The sequence below is a fragment of the Pleurodeles waltl genome, chromosome 12 (genome assembly GCF_031143425.1).
Source record: "Pleurodeles waltl isolate 20211129_DDA chromosome 12, aPleWal1.hap1.20221129, whole genome shotgun sequence".
Taxonomy (NCBI): Eukaryota; Metazoa; Chordata; class Amphibia; order Caudata; family Salamandridae; genus Pleurodeles; species Pleurodeles waltl.
This window is the reverse complement of record NC_090451.1, coordinates 280,362,331-280,380,592: the sequence shown is the minus strand read 5'-3', so window position 1 is coordinate 280,380,592 and position 18,262 is coordinate 280,362,331. Positions and strand designations below refer to the sequence as shown.

General features: G+C 43.5%; 1 protein-coding gene across 2 annotated transcripts in view; it reads right to left on the bottom strand.

The window, feature by feature from the left end:
- The window catches only part of LOC138267333 (5-hydroxytryptamine receptor 3A-like), a 332,166-nt gene that overhangs the window by 118,359 nt on the left and 195,545 nt on the right, over positions 1–18,262 (bottom strand). For both annotated transcript variants that reach the window (XM_069216206.1, XM_069216208.1), the window contains one exon: positions 8,701–8,858. In XM_069216206.1, the coding sequence (XP_069072307.1) occupies positions 8,701–8,858 (158 nt within the window). The remainder of the gene's footprint in view (positions 1–8,700; positions 8,859–18,262) is intronic.

The following is an 18,262-nucleotide window of genomic DNA, read 5'->3' as shown; positions in this document are numbered from 1 at the left end:
CCTCTCTCGGTTTTGTGGAGTTCGCTTGCACCATAACACTGCATGCTTTCCATACAACTCACTTAGCTGCAGATCCATGCAGCAGAGGCTGCTCGGAGCTTTGCTGCAACCTCCTGGGGTGAAGTATGCCACTTCAGGGTAAGGTCCCTCCCACCTCAGAAAGTGAAATCTCAAGTCGACATCCAGATTCTGCTGTCTTGGAGAGGGAGCTCAGGAACAGAGGACCATCTTCCATGAAGCTGGATTGCCAAGCAGGGGCATTGCAGCAGGGTGTGGTCCCTGGTGGCTGCTGGTGCTTGGTTCTGCTGGGAAACGAAGTACTTGTGAGCCCTGCAGAAGGGTTGCTCATTAGGAGTTTAGAGGATGCACTCAGTTCTTGCTCACATTCAAACCACAAAATGCTAAATATCATCCTGCATTAACACTGGTTTATTCATGCACACTGGTAAGTCCTGACATATATTCATGCACACTGCTATATCCTAACCTGAAAGCAATAATAGCTACACTGAGCTGTTTACAGCCTCTAAGAGTTCATGACTGGCATGCACTTGGTAGCTTTGGTGGGATTTGGTGGCACAATGACAAGGGAATAGTAAATGCCACCCTTTGGTGCCCAACACCTTCTCCAAACTGATTTAGATGAAAGTGTGAATAGTAAATGTCACTCCATTAGCGTCCACTCTCTTCCCCATATTGGTTTAGATTGGAGTAGGAATAGTAAATGGATTAATAAATGCCATCCTTTAGTCAGTGGTGGCTGCCACTGAATAGAGGTGGCGGGGGATAAAAAAAATGTTTTTAAAAAAATCTTACCTGCTTTTGTAGGGGGACTGGTTCGTCTCCTCCGTCCCCTTCCTGAGAAGCCTTGTCCTCTTCCAAGAAGCACACAGGAGCCCACACTCCTCTCACCCAATCACAATGGTGCTGTAACCAGCATACCAGCAGCGTTGTGATTGGTGTGAGCAGCTTTGTTTGGTGCTCACACAAGGATTAGGACCCTGTGCACTTTCTCCTCCAGGCTGTGCAAAACAGCCGAGTGGAGAAATGCTAAGTGCGCATGTCTGTTTGGAAAGGCCCAACATAGCCGGCAAACAGACATGCGCACTTATAGTGCACATACCACTCCTCCTTCAGCCCCCTCCAGCCCGCCTAACGTAGCTCTAGATAAAAATGATAATAACATTCCGTTATTATCATTTTATTTTTTCTTCTCCCACAAGCTGTGGGGTGAGGCTCTTCCGCCTTAGCAGAGGAGATGCCTCTGCTTTTAGTGCCAGACACCTTCCCCAAAGTGGTTTAGGTTGGAGTGGCAATAGTAAATGTCACCGCTCATTTCCCAATGGCTTCCTCAAATTGGTTTAGATTGGAGTGGGAATAATAAATGTCACCCCTTTAGTGTTCAACACCTTCCCTCAATATGAGTTAAAATGGAGTGAGAATAGTAAATGTCACCCTTGGTGTTTAAAAATTATTCAAATGATTTATGTTGGAGTGTGATTATTTTATGTTTAAATTTTTTTCTGAAATATTTTATTTTACTTTTGAAATATTTTATTTTATTTTTATTTGCATGTAGCAGAAATAAATTGTGCTATTTAGTGAGCAATTAGAAATATAATAAACAAATAGTTTGCTGTAGGTTCGTAACTAATAATATTATTAATTACATTTTTGGTTTAATAAAGGTGACACATTTTTCTAATTTTATTTGTTTGCACAGTATATTTTTTATTTTTACATATTTAATAATATAAACTTCAAGCACAAAATTAAACATTTATATGGAGTACAGTAAATACAACAGTGATCCTTTAATTGTTATTAATAAAGGAAGTACATTATATTTTAATATTATTATATGCTGTATATTTTTAACTTATATTTTCCATTATTTAACAGACTATTAACATTTCCTATTTTTTTATACATTTTTTCAACATTATTTTAACATATATTTTTAGTAGAAATTAAATAACTGTATATAGTTTGTATACTATTATTTAATTTGTACTTTACAATTGTTTTACATTATCTCACAAGATTTGTGACATGTTTTCCACGTTTAATAATTTATGACATTTTATATACATTTAAAAAGCATTTTTGCAATGTTTCCCCTTCATTTCTACGGGGAGGTCGTCTTTTTTCAGTTTAAGTTACCAGCAAATTTTCTTTACTGCAACCTTCAATTTTGTAATCTATTTGTGCTGTTTTTAGTCTATTTTAGTAATGTATCACTATGTTATGTTAAATTATGTTAGTTATGTTTTGATGATTAAAAGTTAGGAATATGTATTTTTAGAAATGTTATTTTTAAGGAAATCATTTTTGTGTTTAATAAACCAATGCTTTTTATGTTGATTTTCCTGGAGGGTTCTTTTTTTTAACTCTTTGTCAGGTTTTTTATAGTTCCTATGTACCTTGAATTGCTTCAAGGGATTTCTACTGAATTTGCATTATTTTTGCAATTGTTTTGCTTTTGCTTTTTTTGGACAATATTTTCCCCATTTTTGGTGGATATCTATTTCGTTTTTACATGGACACAGAGGAACATCTGCAGCTACAGCATTATTTTTCTTTTGGGTGGGAAATGTGATATTGTATTGTTTGGTTTGTGTAAACAAATGGGCCTGATAATGAGTTTGGTGGACGGTTTTCACCATCAGACGAACTTCTGACAAGGAGGTTGCTGCCACACTGGCTACTTCCCCCCCCCCACAAACCCATTAAGAGTCTCCCGCTAAGATGGGGTGTGGAAATCCAGGTTTCTGCCCGCCAGCCCAGCAGGAAACATGCTACAGCATTGTCTCCGGCTCGTAATCGAGCCAACGGCAATGCTGTAGCCAGCAGGGTGCACCAGCACCCTCGCAATGTGTCTTCGAAGCCTATGCACTGCCCATGTCAAGTGCATGGGGAGTGCAGGGACACCCCTGTGGCCCCCTGCACCTTTTCTCTGCCAGCCTTTTCATAGCGATGTTACCTCCATGAAAAGGCTGGCGGAGAATGAGATCGTAATCCACAGGGCAGCACTGAATGCAGCTCTGTCCTGGTGGATTAGGATCTCTGCCACCGCCAGACTCCTGGTGGAGCTGGCGGTTACCTGGGAGTCAGACCACCAGGATTGTTATGTGGCAGTCAGATGACAGCATAGGCGGCAGTCCAGACTACCGCACTCATATTGAGGCCCTAAGTGATTGTTATGTGCCATTGTTTGGTTGATGTGTTATAATTCTTTATTGTGATGGATTGAGTTTGTTTTGTTGGTGAAGATAATGTATAGATAATTGTATTATATCAGTCTTCATTAACTTGCAATTGAAATTATTTTTTTGACTGTTGCAATCAAATAATATATTTATTATTTTAATTAAAGATATTTGTGCATTGATTATGAATTTGTCATAGTTTTTGAAGCATTTGGTTTGGCACTATTTTTTTTATAATATGCTTTTGGCTATGATTTCTAATTACTCTTCTCCTTTGTAATTTATGTAGAATTTGGCTTCAAATTGTATATTGTAACATGGTGAAGTTTTACTTTTTTGGCTGTAGGTGTAGCCCATGTCGATTAGTAACTGTTTTCTTTTCTGTGAACAACATATTTTGCAGCTTCTGTTGTATCTGAAAGTAGTGTAATATTATAACTATATATATAATAACTTTAAGTTTGCACATTTGTTATTTACATGTAAAAATATGCAACTGCTTCTATTTTGTATACTTACGTGTATGTTTTGTTAAGATGTTTCACTCAGTTTTTCAGCTTTTCTGGGGGGTGTTCTAATGTGGAGCAGGTGCTTTCTTTTCTGTTGATTGTAAAAAGAAATTGTAAGTTTAATTTTAAATGTAAATTTGTTGGTAGTTTCTAGAGTGTGAGGTTGTTAGGTTTATTTTTGTTTGCTATTTAGGTGAGTTTATAGTTTTTGTTTATTAATTTGTGTATACTTACTTTTTTATATCTTTTTGCTGATTTGTGATAGTTGTTATTTTCTGGCTTTTTATTGGTTTTTCAAGTTGTATTTATTTCTTTTAGGAAGTCAATATAAAGAGATAGAAGTTAGAGAGTGTTGCAATACTTATTTGCTATTTTAAGTTTTAAGTGTAATAACATTTATGTTTTAGTTTAAATATAAGCTTTGTTTACTTATTTAGGCAGTTGTTTAGATGTATATAATTCTTCTATAATGGTCTGGTGAAAGAATCCAGCAGAGTTTCCTGGTCTTGCAGCCTTTGTTGTTTTTAAAGTAGTTAGGCCCTCATTACAACTTTGACGGGCGGCGGAGGCCGCCCGCCAAAGTTGCGCCGCAGGAATACCGCACCGCGGTCTGAAGACCGCGGCCGGCATTCCAAGTTTTCCCCTGGGCTGGCGGGCGGCCGCCGAAAGGCCTCCCGCCAGCCCAGGGGAAAACGACCTTCCCACCATGAAGCCGGCTCGTAATCGAGCCGGCGGAGTGGGAAGGTGCGACGGGTGCTACTGCACCCGTCGCGTATTTCACTGTCTGCTATGCAGACAGTGAAATACAAGCGGGGCCCTCTTACGGGGGCCCCTGCAGTGCCCATGCCATTGGCATGGGCACTGCAGGGGCCCCCAGGGGCCCCGCGACTCCCCCTCCCACCATCCGGTTCCCGGCGGGAGAACCGCCAGGAACTGGATGGCGGGAGGGGGAGTCGGAATCCCCAAGCCGGCGCAGCAAGCTGCGCCGGCTTGGAGGATTCCTTGGGGGCAGCGGGAAACCGGCGGGAAACCGGCGGGAAACCGGCGGGAGACCGCCGGTTTCCCTTCTCTGACCGCGGCTAAGCCGCCGCGGTCAGAATGCCCCGCGGGGCACCGCCGGCCTGTTGGCGGTGCCACCGCGTCCCGCGGCCCTGGCGGTTACAAACCGCCAGGGTCGTAATGAGGGCCTTAGTCTTTAAATTAGTGTGCCTTTTATGTTGTTGATTAAATTTTTTGATTTTATTGGTTAAAGTTGTTTACAGTTTCATTTTATTGGTTGGTTTAATTTTAGTTTTAAGTTTTTTATCATTTGAGTCCTTCTATGGTAAACGCTAATTTAGGTTTTATTTTTGATGCATGATATATAGTTTGATGGTCTCGAATATAAATGGATGCATTTTTTTTGGAGCTGTACTGTTGATATTTTATTTATATAATTTATCAAGATGTATCTTTAATATCTTGATGATGTAACATATTTTGTTTTTAATTTAAATATGAGTATGAAATGTTTTGGGTTTATTTGAAGTAATTGTTTTATGTAAAAAGTGTTTTGTAAATATTTATTCATGATTATGTAATTATTTTGACAATAATATTGTAGTCAATGTTGTGTGAATCGATAATTTTGACATATTATAGGTTTATTTAAAGGTAACAATATATTTGTTTCAGATATTTTTGTTTTTGATATAGGTAAAATTTGATATTTGTGTTCTCCATATTTGTGGTTTTACTAGCTAAGTATAGGAAGTCAATATTTTTTTATTGATATTTAATTTCCAATATTTTAGTGTTTCAATATTGTATGCATCTATATCATGTCAGTGACCTGGCTTGTGGGTGACCCGGGTTCTATGGGTGGCAACCGCTACAACAGTGCATCACTTAGTGGTAGATTGCAAGATTAGAGGCATTCACTCAAGCTAATTTTGGGTGGTGGACCCCCATAAAGCTCAAGGAAACTGTTGAAGACCTCCTCCACGCTTCTGCCTGGAGAGAACTGGGGGCCCTTTTGGGCCACTTGGGAATTTTGGTGGCAATACAGGATGGAGAAACTACCGGTTGGAAATGGATGTTGTTCTGTCTCCTGGATAGCTCAGAAATGACTGATTTTGCAAATTCTAAGTTATTCACTTCTGTGTACTTTGTGGAATAGTCACCCGCAATGCACATACATACACTGCTTAAAATCAGAGAAAAAGCAAAAATGAAACATAAAGGAGGGGGAGAGCCACAACACTCCTCAATGCATACAGAAATCACAAGATATGTTGTATGCACTTGTGAGCCTGCAACATCTGTCACAACCACTAATTGTTTAGAAAGTTACTTCTAGTAGAGTAGAGTGATGTATGCCATTGTAGGTGTAACTTTCTGTAGCTGTCAAATTGCAAAAGGAGGTAAATCACACACATTCATCACACTGGTGTCCCAAAGTGAAAGGTGAAAGAAGGATGGATTATGTACTATCTGGTCTTTTATGGTGAAAGCAAGCAACTCATTCAGTTTCAGTTTTAGTTATATGGCAGCCCCAACCTGTGTCCTACCTGAGTACCAAACATGCATCAATCTCAGGCACAGCAGCTGGGTAATTTGCCCCAGGACCCATTCTTTTCAGGGCCCCACTCCCGACGTGCTAATTTTATTTATATATCACAAAAGGAAGCTTAGCCTGCCTTTGTTGTATATTCTAAATGTGGAAGGTAACCTCAGCTGCCGCTGGGTTTCACCATAAAACAAGTGATGGGTGTTGCATTACAGTTGTGACATGAGCCCTGCAAAAGCTTCTCATAAGCCTGGCAGTCACCTACAGTTTCAAACAGAACAGGCAGAGCCCAGCAAATCCACTTTCACACACTGGAATACAATTCACTAATACAGGGAAAGACAAAAATGTATGTCTGGAACAGGAGAAAGCATGGCATAGTCCTAAAACTTCAACAGTGTTTTTTTCCTGTTTTCAATCATGGACCTTCCAACATAGTGATCAGATGAAGGTTTTCTTTTACTGGTTAGTCAGAGACCCTAACTGAGTCCTGCTCCGGGGCCATCACTAGTCATAACATTTTATCTATATTCAGCAAGCTGTTAGGCAATAACTGGGTTCCAATCTCTGAACTACAGCAAGGGTGGAAATAAAGAAGGCACATCAGGTTTCAAGGCTTGTTCAATGGCAGGTAATCTATAGATCAAGTTGTGTGCCCCTAGGGGAATGGGTTAATGTTTCCACATAAGTAAAATTCTATCAAATCTATAAAGTGTATTATGCAAATTGTATGAGATTTTGTGACATTTTTCACCTGCAATAGTTTTAGCCTGAAGGAAACTGCTTTGAGCAGAGTATGGTGGTCATTATGACTTCGGCAGACGGAAAAGCCTGTCTCTCAAAGTCCCGGCGAGCAGGTTATTGCCACTGCGGCCACCTCCCCATTGGCCCCATTATGAGTTTCCCACTGGCCCAGTGGGAAACGGCCTACAGCATTGTCTCCGGCTCGTAACAGAGCCAGCGCCAATGCTGCAGTGCCAGGCAGACTGTGAACTTTGCGATGGGGCTGGCCCGGGGGGCCCTGCACCCTGTATTCGCCAGCCTCTTTTGGGTACATTGCACACAGGTCAATGTACCATTTTGAAACTGCATTTTGATGAAACTTTGTTTGAAGTTTAGGTACTTTTGTTTGTCCTGGATAGTTTCAAGGCGATCCGTCAACTGGGAGCTGAGAAAAAGAGTGGGTCTCAAAACTAAAAAATTCCCTATGCAATTCCCATAGGGAATTCTAAGTACCAATACAGCCAAAACTCCTAACCAGTATTACATCAACTGTGACAGAAAACTAGATCTTTACCAGAAAGCCTGAGTTTGTGATTTGGTGTATATCAGTTTGTATTTTTTTGTAAATTAAGGTTCAACATGTATTGTTCTCTGGACAGTTGGGTTCACAGGACTCTCATGGTAGTGCGAAATAAAAAAACAGAGTGATCTAATTGGCCAAGTGGGCATTTTTTTACATCAGCCACCTCACTCACACAGGACTGAGAGGCTCCTGCGAGTCTTGCATGAGCTTGTGACGTGACTGGGTATCTGCAACATGAAAGGAAATGTTGTGCCCACCATTACAGGACACTGGGGCTCAGTCCATGGCCCTGAAAATGAAAGAAAGATTATAAGCGGCAGGGCTGGGGGACTATGATCCCCTGGGCCAAATTTGTTAAAAATATACTTTACGTTGCCCCGATCCCACAGGACTCTCTCAGGAGCTACCACAATCCCCTCACTTCTACGAGATTCCTGTGGGAGCACAGGTGCTTTCACTGGTTCAGTGAGAGTACTGCAAGATAGAACAAACAAAAAAGGGGGCATGGGTGTCTGTGGTCCTGTGGCCAACCCCTCATGGCACATGGTCAAAGTTCTTGCTCTCCGGGTGGGGGGGCAGCTACATATGCTAATAAAATATTACTTTGCATTCAAAACACTCAAAATTCACAAAAAAACTAAGATTAAAGTATCATTATAGTTAGGTGTGGTAGTAATATCTTACTTTACATAATAAAAAAAAATGCAAATTCATTGAAAAATCTAAAGGTTAAAGTGGTGTTGCAGTTAGGTGAACACTTCAGTTTAAACCCAACATTTTAATCTGAAAAAGAAAACACTGAAATGCACTAGTTATAGCTAACTGAAGTAACTGTAACTCATGTCCTCACTGTGCAGTCCTTATAACCTTACATAGTATATCAGTCATGACATGTTCTATGACACTGATAACACCACTGATGACAACACTGTGCATGGCCAGGGTGCAAGTTTAGATACTTACTATAACTTTTGAATTTTAGTGTTTTTAGTTTAAAATGTTACATTTAAACTGGCATTTTCACCTAACTATAATATCACTTTAATATTTGGCTTTTTCAGTATATTATTTAATTATTTATAAATTGATAGATACATAACTTCATCAATAATCTGTTTATTGTCTTACCCGATAGATGACTTTGCTGTATATCCTGTCTTCATTTGTCACATTTTTGCTAAACACATCTAGTCCTAAAAGCAGCCATTCGCCTTTAGCAAAGTTCTTCTGAGAAGAAAGTGTCTTCTGTTTCGAGTCTGTATTCTGCACCATAATTATATCTTCAACTGTGGAAAGGGAGAGTAAAAGAACAGCAATGAATAACTCATGGTGTGGTAGTAAGCCTATAAGATGTGTCAGTTTTTTTTCTTCAACATCAAAGAATCAGAGGACTGTACGAGGCTACAACGTGTCTTTAACCTCTTCTATGATAGCCTATTCTTAGCAATAAAAATCATCCAAAGCTCATGATAAATATAGTAACTTTTACAGTATTTACCAGGAGTTACCACATCACCCACAGATTATGTTAATTAAGTGCCCACACTCCTGCAGTCCCATACAGAAGATACTGTGCTTGTGATTCCCATAGCAGATCTTATGCAGAGTGTGACTAACCTGCTTTTGCAAGTGACTTTGCTGCATGGCAGTTGGTTATCTTGCAAGCCTCATGTTGTCAGTCACACTGTGGGTGTATTCAAGTGTGGGGTTTTGCGACTGGATTGGCTCACTGACACTTCTATAGTCTCCAATACAGTATGCACTGCTCAGCTCCAAATTGACTTAAGGGCTTATTACGAGCTCAGCGGTTGAATCACCCAAACTCCAATACGGAGGTGGGGAGGCGGCCGTCAAGCCGGTGGCCTCCCCACCGTTGTATTAGGATGTTCGTGCCAGGCTGACCGCCAGAAACAGTGCAGCAGTATTGGCCTCTGCTCCCTGAGGGAACCAAGGCCAATGCCGTCACACACACAACACCCGTGGAATGTGCATTGTCTGCAAAATCAGACAGTGCACATTCCGAGGGTGCTGACATGGGGGCCCCTGGACTGCCCACAACATGGTCATGGGCAGTGCAGGGGCCTTCTGTGGCCCAACTCTGCCTTTCCATCAGCCTTTTCATGCCATAGACCCCACGAAGAAAAGACTGACAGAAAGGAAAGTCGTGATCAACACAGCACTGCTGAACTCGGCAGCACTGTGCCTGACCACAACTTTCCCCACCGCCAACCCATCGGGATCAATGATCTTGGCGGTGGTGGCAGTTTGATTGTAATCTGACGGTAGGACCGCCAGGATTGTGGTGGTCGGCCCCCACCACGAGTTTGGTGGGCTTAGGACTGTCAAACTCATAATCAGGCCCTTAAACTTTTGCTAGACACAAAATCCAAGAACAGTGATGCAGATAACTTGGCAAATAGTACCAGCTGGTGAGTTAGTGGTAGCTTTTGGGCTATCCATTGAAGACCCTTGCTCTAGAACCAAAACTAAGGTCCAACTCAGGGTTGGAAATATTATATAAAGGCAAAATAAATGCTTCTTTTGAATTGCCTAACTGTTCAATTGTGGTGGTAGAAAGGACACAAAACTTATCTTCAGAATAGAAGAATGTTGTGGATAAAGGCGATATAATCTAGCATAATTAAATTTTTAATTGACTTTAATGCAATTTAAAAAGCATAATATAATTAAGCCTTATTACCAACCAGAGTGAGCACTAACTGTTCTTTTTTGCCTCCCCCACAACTATGAGCTTGAGTCGAAAGTGAGGATGCATAGTGAAGGAAAGCCGAAACAGCTCTTTATGTATTACCGCATGTAGGCAGTAACTCTTTTAGCAGCCATCCTCCCAATCTCACACAACACAGACACACATGGGCAGACAAACAGGATAATTTTCCCTGTCTGCTCTATGTCATTGCATCAAACTCTCACTGAACTTATAATGCAGGCCAACAACAACAGTAGTTAGTGTCAGAATTCTAACCATTTGAATTCCACAAATCAATCTAATATGATTGAAACTAGGGATGGATAATTTTAAAAATACCACAATTTGGCAGTGGGGTTAAGGGGGAAAATCGGCATTGACGTAATGAGGACAGGACTCAATGTGAGTGGTGGAATACACATGAAATATAACAAGTATACACAAAATATAAAAATATAGAATTACCAGTTGGATACCACTTTTCCAGGCCACATTATATATGTCACGCATGAACTGGGACAATTTTGCACTGACATTTTTGGATGACATGGTCTGCCATGGTGTCTTTGTTGCTTGTTAGGCTAGCTCTATAACAATAGCTTATGTTTCACTTAATCACTTAATCACTTAACAGTGTTGTACCACTCCCCTGCCCGAATAGCTCTGCTGTGCAATCCACCTGTGCTCAAGCCTATAACATGAATATTTTCATTATTACAAAGTAAACATTTATTCATGCCATTGTGTGGGTGGTGGAGTTGTAAAATGTTGTTAAAATTCCATGACATTTAATGAAAATTGAGTGGAATTACATTACATTTCCTGAAATTCATTTTATGATATCTCACATGAAAAATGTGCAGGTTGAAGAGAACAGGCTTTAGCAATGGCACTTGGTCTGACTGATGACTAAAAGTGCCTCTTTAGTCACTCGTGATAGATTAGGCATTCCATAACTCATTGCACATGTGCTCTGTTATGCATCCTTAGCCTTACACATATGTGCCTATTCATAAACAATAGACCCCAGGTACAAACTCAACAAGCATAAGACAGATAAATAAAAATCATCCGTATTGAGTCACACCGTGAAGACCCTCCAAAAAACAGCTACAACACTGGAGGGTGGGAAAGAGGCGATTCCGCCACCAGCACCACCAGCCTGACAACTTTCCATCCACTAGATTACGACCCACAAATCACCACAGTGGTTCTTCCATGGCAGAAAACCGTCTGAACTGCTGTGCTCAGAAACTCACCTCAGACAGAACACTACACCACATTGGACATTTCTAAAACCCCACACCTGACACACATACACACACCAGACACACCTACTCACTGCACTACATAACACACACCCACACAACCCACAATCCTTTGCGACCAAAACGACATTGACAGACAGCGAGGACCTAAAAATGAACTATTTAGCAACTGTACACTATAGGCACATATACACTACACACTGAGCACACACCACACAACTGCACGAACAACACAATACACACATCACTACTACACACAAACACCACAACCAGCCATCACACACAACCAAACACCCCACCCCACCTAGCACCCTACAATGCAGCCTCACACACACAAGACACCCCCCCAAACGCAACACAACCACCACCATCTCCCGTCAAAATCACCCACTCTTCCCTGACGATGGGTTGAGGGTCATGGTCGATGAAATCGTCAGGGTAGAGCTACAACTCTTCGGAGCAGAGGTCCAGCAAACCTCTATTGCCAGGAAAATTGAGTTATGGCACAGAATCGTTGACAGGGTGAACTCAGTAGGCAACCATCCACACACAAGGGAGGACATCAGGAACAGGTAAAATGACCTACGGGGAAGGTGCGTTCCATGACATCAAGACACCAAATTGCCATGCAGAAGACTGGCGGTGGGCCCGCACCTGCTCCCCCAGAGTTCACATTGCTGGAGGAGAAGGTCTTGGACATCCTGCATCCAGAGGGCCTGACTGGAATGCCCGGAGGACTGGACACTGGTAAGTAACTAACACTCCCCTGGTTCTAAATTGTCCTGTCCTGCATGCTTCCTCACCACCCAATCACTCCCCAATTCCGTCTATCTCCCACTACACCTCCCACCTAATCACCTAATGCCCCTCTCCTGTATGCCACACCACCACCCAGCCCAAATGCCCATATAGACCCTGGCAAGTGCACGGATAGCACTGCCAATAACAATCACTACGACTCCCACAAGCCACTAGCCCATCTACATCACAACCTGAAATGTGCACTTTACATCACATTTCTTGCATTTATGACTATTGCATTAGCTAGACCAACTGGATGCTTCCACTGAGGACCACTACATGGCAATGACAGCAATGCAATGGCACAACACAATGCCAAACAATGGCAAATACAGCTTCAGCACTGTCACCAATCATGAGGGCCACTTCTCCAGGCCCGCTACCCTGAAATGGACTGATCATGGCTTTGAAAGTAAGAAGGTATACTCCATGAACAACAAGAACAGAGAGGACAAGCAACCTTGAATACACAATTACTCTCCTCCCACTTGAACACCATGCTGCAATGTATAGCCATTCACACTCATATCTAGCAAGCCTGAATTTCCACCAGCTAACATGGCACACCTGTGATGTGAACCATCACTCAGGAACGGAACCCACGCATCGCGCTAATGTTACCAAGCCTGAGTGACAACAACTTCTGTGGAGCATGGTACACATGTCACAATCCACTATCCACAAACGGCGTTAGCAGTGCTGCACCTGTCATTGCCATTGCTGGGAATCAAGTAAAGCCACTGTATTCATCAGACAAAGAGACAAACAATCACACGTCCACCATTTAACTCTCTCCCACTCCATCCACAGGTACCCCTGCCCCTGCCACCATGGAGAGGATACCAGAGACTGCCAGCCCTCCTCAGGATGAAGGCCCCAGTGAGGACAACGTCGCTGAATGTCTGAACATTGATGACCTACCTGGTCCATCCGGGACCCTGGTCAGTCTACCACTCCCTGTCTCACCCTGCCCACATCAACCCACCTCCACCCTGTGGCACCAACATCACAGCCAACCCTTTGTCCCCAAACCTGTGTCCCAAAGACTATTCAATCTATAGTGTGCCCCAGAGTACAGGGACCTGAGTCACCTCCTCACACCCAAGGCAATGAAGGTCCTGCTGACATTGGGAGTGGGCACACCGTGCCAGGGGCACAGGCACATGGGGGCAGGGAATGTGGGAGAGAACCTATGGGTCAGAGGACGGGGTATCCAAGGGAGTCACCTGACCAGGAAACCATCATCCAAGTCCTGAGACCATACCAACAATTCCAGGACAGGATGGGCCAGATCATCACCATGTTGGGGGAAAACCAAAGGCTGCAGAAGGAATACCACCAGGAGGTCATGCAGCAGTGGCAGGCCCATAATGCAACCACAGCCTTCATTGCAGGGGTGCTCAGGGACATCAACACCACCCTGCATGCTTCCTCCACCCACCAGCAGGCCCCTTCCACTAGCCACATCACATCTGAGCCTCCTACATCTGCGACACCTAGTGGAATGGAGGCCCTGCCAGAGGAAACACAGGCCTCAGACACCCCTCCCTCTAAAGCTGAAACCCCCCCCTGCAAACATGGCCGTCCAGCCAGAAATCCGTCTGGAGCAGATTGCAGGACCATACTCACTGCCAGGAAATGACCCACTAATGATTTGTCTCTGTTGTGTGTCACTGAGACACCTTGCTTACTGTTGAAAGACATTACTCCATTTTCCAAAGGCCCTTGGACACTGGACGTGGGTTACCTACAGCTGTACTACCTATCCTGAGGATTCCTATGACAATAACCCTATTCATCACCAGCTTGTGACAGTATGTACCATATATGTTTAACTTACACTTCCCTTGTATGCACAATAAATACTATAGATCACATCAACTGCATATGTGTCTTTATTTTGACATTTACTAATGTCTGATCTGCAAATTGTTATGTGGGTATGGCCCCCTAAACCACCAGGCAGTGTAACAGACGGCAGAGGGAGGCATCCTCTTCAGAAGACCCAGTACAAAAGATATGTCCCAGGGCAGGTATACACTAGAGTATATGCACTTATCCAACCTGCAAAAAGACCATGACAGACACTTCCATCAGGATGGAAGGCATGGTGCCACCCAAAGCACATGAGCAGTTCATAGTTGTCATGCCCAGTGTAGATATCCAACTAAACAAGGCACAACAGATAACATTTCTACATCACCAGTCTCAGGAAATACCTGACTATTCACTGTAGCTGCCATCTATTGAATGCAAAACCTCTATTCTGTAAACTGTTTCCAAAGGCAAATTACCATGAATGCCTCAAGCTATAGAAAACTGAGGCAATGATTTACATTACACAGTCAGTCGCTGAAATGACATGAGAACAGGAGAATGCAGGACAAATAGCACAATACAGGTCTGCACATAGGTGATGTGAATCTTCTAACCTGCATTGAGTACACATGTTAGAGTAGAAACATTTTGCAATCAGTCACCTCCCCCAACACATACATAGGGAATAGGAACACATCACAACACTACTGATGAGTCAACTCAGGAGGGCTATTGTCAGCAATCAATGTGGATATACAACACTTGCAAATATACACTCACTATATCTGTATGTTACTGAAAGTGCTGATTGTTGAGCTCAGTCCTAGAGGCAGCTGCACCTTCCTCATCTACCTCCTCATCACTTTCCATGGTTGCATCACCAGCCACTGGTTCAGCTGCCTTGTCATCATCAGCTAGTAATGGTATCTGACTTCTCAGGGCAAGATTCTGGAGCATGCAGCAGGCAACTATGATCTGGCATACCTTTTGGGGAGTGTACCTCCAGAGAAGTCCAGACATCTGAATCTGACCTTCAGCAGGCCAAATGCCCTTTCAATTACACACCTCATCCTGCAGTGGACCGCATTGAAACGGAGTTCCCCTTCCGTGGCAGGATACCTTACTGGCGTCAACAGCCAGGGAAGGTTAGGAGAGCCAGAATCACCTGTGTGCACATAGGTAGGACCAGTTACAATACAGGAACAGCCACAGGGAAGAATGTGATGACAGGTGCCATAACACAAACACACATACAAATGCATACATATCAATGAGCCAAGCCCTCTCTCTGTGTAGTCGTGCCATCATGTGTGGGACATTGCTGTTCCTCAGGATGTAGGAATCATGCACAGATGCTGGAAACTTGACTGTTACTTGGGAGATGTACTGGTCTGCCACACACACCACCTGAACATTGATGGAGTGGTAGTTCTTCCTGTTCCTATACACCTGTTCATTGACACTGGGAGGGACCAAGGCAATATGGGTGCCATATGTGGCCCCTATCACATGAGGGATGTGTCCCATATAACTAGAAGTCTGCCTTCACATAGGCTAAATCTGCACGTTGGGGGAACATTATGTAGCTGTCCAGGTGTTTCAATAAAGCACACAGTACATCCTTCAACACAAGACTGAACATGGGCTGTGACATCCCTGCTGTCAAACCCACTGTACTCTGCAAAGAACCTGTGGCAAGAAAGTGTAGTACTGACAGGACTTGTACTGTGGGTGGGATGGCAAAGGGATTATGTATGGCAGGCAATAGATCTGGCTCATCTGGGTACATAGATCCATGATGGTCTGACGATTCAGACGATGGGTCTGTAGGATATTTCTGTCCTCCAGGACAGGACTATGTAGGATAGAGAGGAGAGAATGTACAAAGTGATAAGGACTTCATATATGTTAGCAGTACATGTCATTATCACACACACCTAACACTGTAGACATGGGTCACACTGCTGCCACATACTATAATGGGCATGATGAAGCGGCTTGGGCACCATCCTTGCTGCACATAGCTGCACCTGATAAATCATTTGTGACACACATCACATGTGTAATGATCCATATGTGGCACACTGAGTTGTCCTGCTCTGATCATGTATTTAGTCATGCTAAATATCTATATGGTTACACCGCCTATGTGTCTCTGAGTCTCTGGACATATAAGGCCACTGTGTCATGCATGTCACATGTATAAACCAAACCATTATGGCACAACATAAGCCTAATCCGCAATTTGGCCGAAAAAGTGTATGGCACACTTATTTTGGTGCAGCAAGGCATGACTTGTGCATAAAATGGCAGCCACCTGTCCTGCTGCACAAGACAGTTGAAAGTGACTTAAGTCTGTCGGTGTATGTCGTCTTGGCGGTAAGCGGTCACAACCGCTGTGCAACTTCTCATTGTTTAACATTGCTGCCTATGAGGGACTGGGGCCAATGGCGATCACCGCTGGTGGTGACGGTCCTGTACGCGGCAGTCTTGACCACCATTTTCTGCAGCCTTGCTCACTTGACTCCTGACACTCCAGCAAGCAAGACCTCCACACCATGAGCTGCTGTGTACTGTCTCTGGGAGCCATCATGCCAGGTCCTGCAGGTGATAGGGCCCCAGCCTTCACCATTGAAGAGCCGGACAAGCTGTAGAAGGGGTCCTACCCCTGTATGGACAGCTGTATGGGGCACCAGAGGAGCAGGTGAGCCCAATGCCATTGTCATGTATGATAGGGGTATATGTGAGGGTGAATGTGATAAGTGTATCAGTCAGGGAGTACATGCATGCAAGGGGCATGGAGTTAAGGTGTGTGAACCAAGAGGAGAGGTATGTGTGGGCACTTAGTGAGTCTGATGTTTATAGCCCTTTGGTGTTGATATGGTGCCAGTGTACATGACTTTCTCCTTCTGTCTGTGTCAACCATGCAGGTCAACACCCATCAGAAGAAGGAGATTTGATGTGCCATGGCCAAGCAAGTGCAGTCCATGGGGTCCACAGCCAGCATAGAACCCATTGCAGAAAGCGGTGGGAGGACCTGAGGTGCTGGGCCCGGAAGACCTGCTGGGGATGTCCTCCCAATGAGGAAGGGGTGCCCGTCAGACCCTGACCCCCCTAATGGCCTGCATTTTGGCGGTGGCCTACACTGAGGTGGATGGGAATTTGAGGGCAGCAAAGCAACCACAAGGGGGTGAGTACCAACTGTATCCTGGGACATGGCTGACCTTAAATGGGATTGGGTGCCTCAATGCTAGCAAAGTTACAGTGTAGCAAGAGCAACATGTTTATCGATTATTGGGAACATGTATTAGGCACCCTGACAGACAGTATTTTGTAGATGTGTTGCCTTGCTTTACTGTCCGTGGATGTACATCTCCTATTTCTATACCTCTCCATGGGCCAGATGTAGCAAGCAGTTTTGCCCATTCTGTGTCTATGGAAAAATGTGTTCATACATATGGCCCCATATCTGTAATGTGGAAATGGTCTAATGACATAAGCACATGTGTGACTCCATCCTGCCCATACAATGGATGTGAGTGTTTGTATCACCATAAGCTTGGTGTATGACCAGCTCCATACATCTGCATTAGTGACTCTGAGGTGTCCGTCCACTCCCATCTGTGTAGCCTACCTGCATATGCTACTGTGTGACTCCCCTTTTATCAGTGGGACTATATACATCACATACTGTTTATGGTATTGACAGATTGTGGGGCTGGCATTACAGTTCCACTACAGAAACAGCCTTCATGGCACAGGAGTATTGGCCTGCTAGCTGAATAGATATATATAGGGGATCTGCTGACTGTAGGGTATGTGTAGGCACCCAACCAGGGATACTGAGACATGTAAAATTGATGAGGACTGATGGCACACATTATGCATTCCTAGCAGCAATACTTTTGGGGATGTCACCTTTAAACCAATGGGATGGTACTAAAGGTGGTAAGTGCCCTGGCAGATCTCTTATTTGTCACCATGGTGTGTATATGGCATGTATAGCAATGTTCTAGCGTGTCCTATGCTACATAGAAAAGTTACTGCCTACATCATGTCGCAATGGATAGTTGGGGGCACATGTGATGGGCTG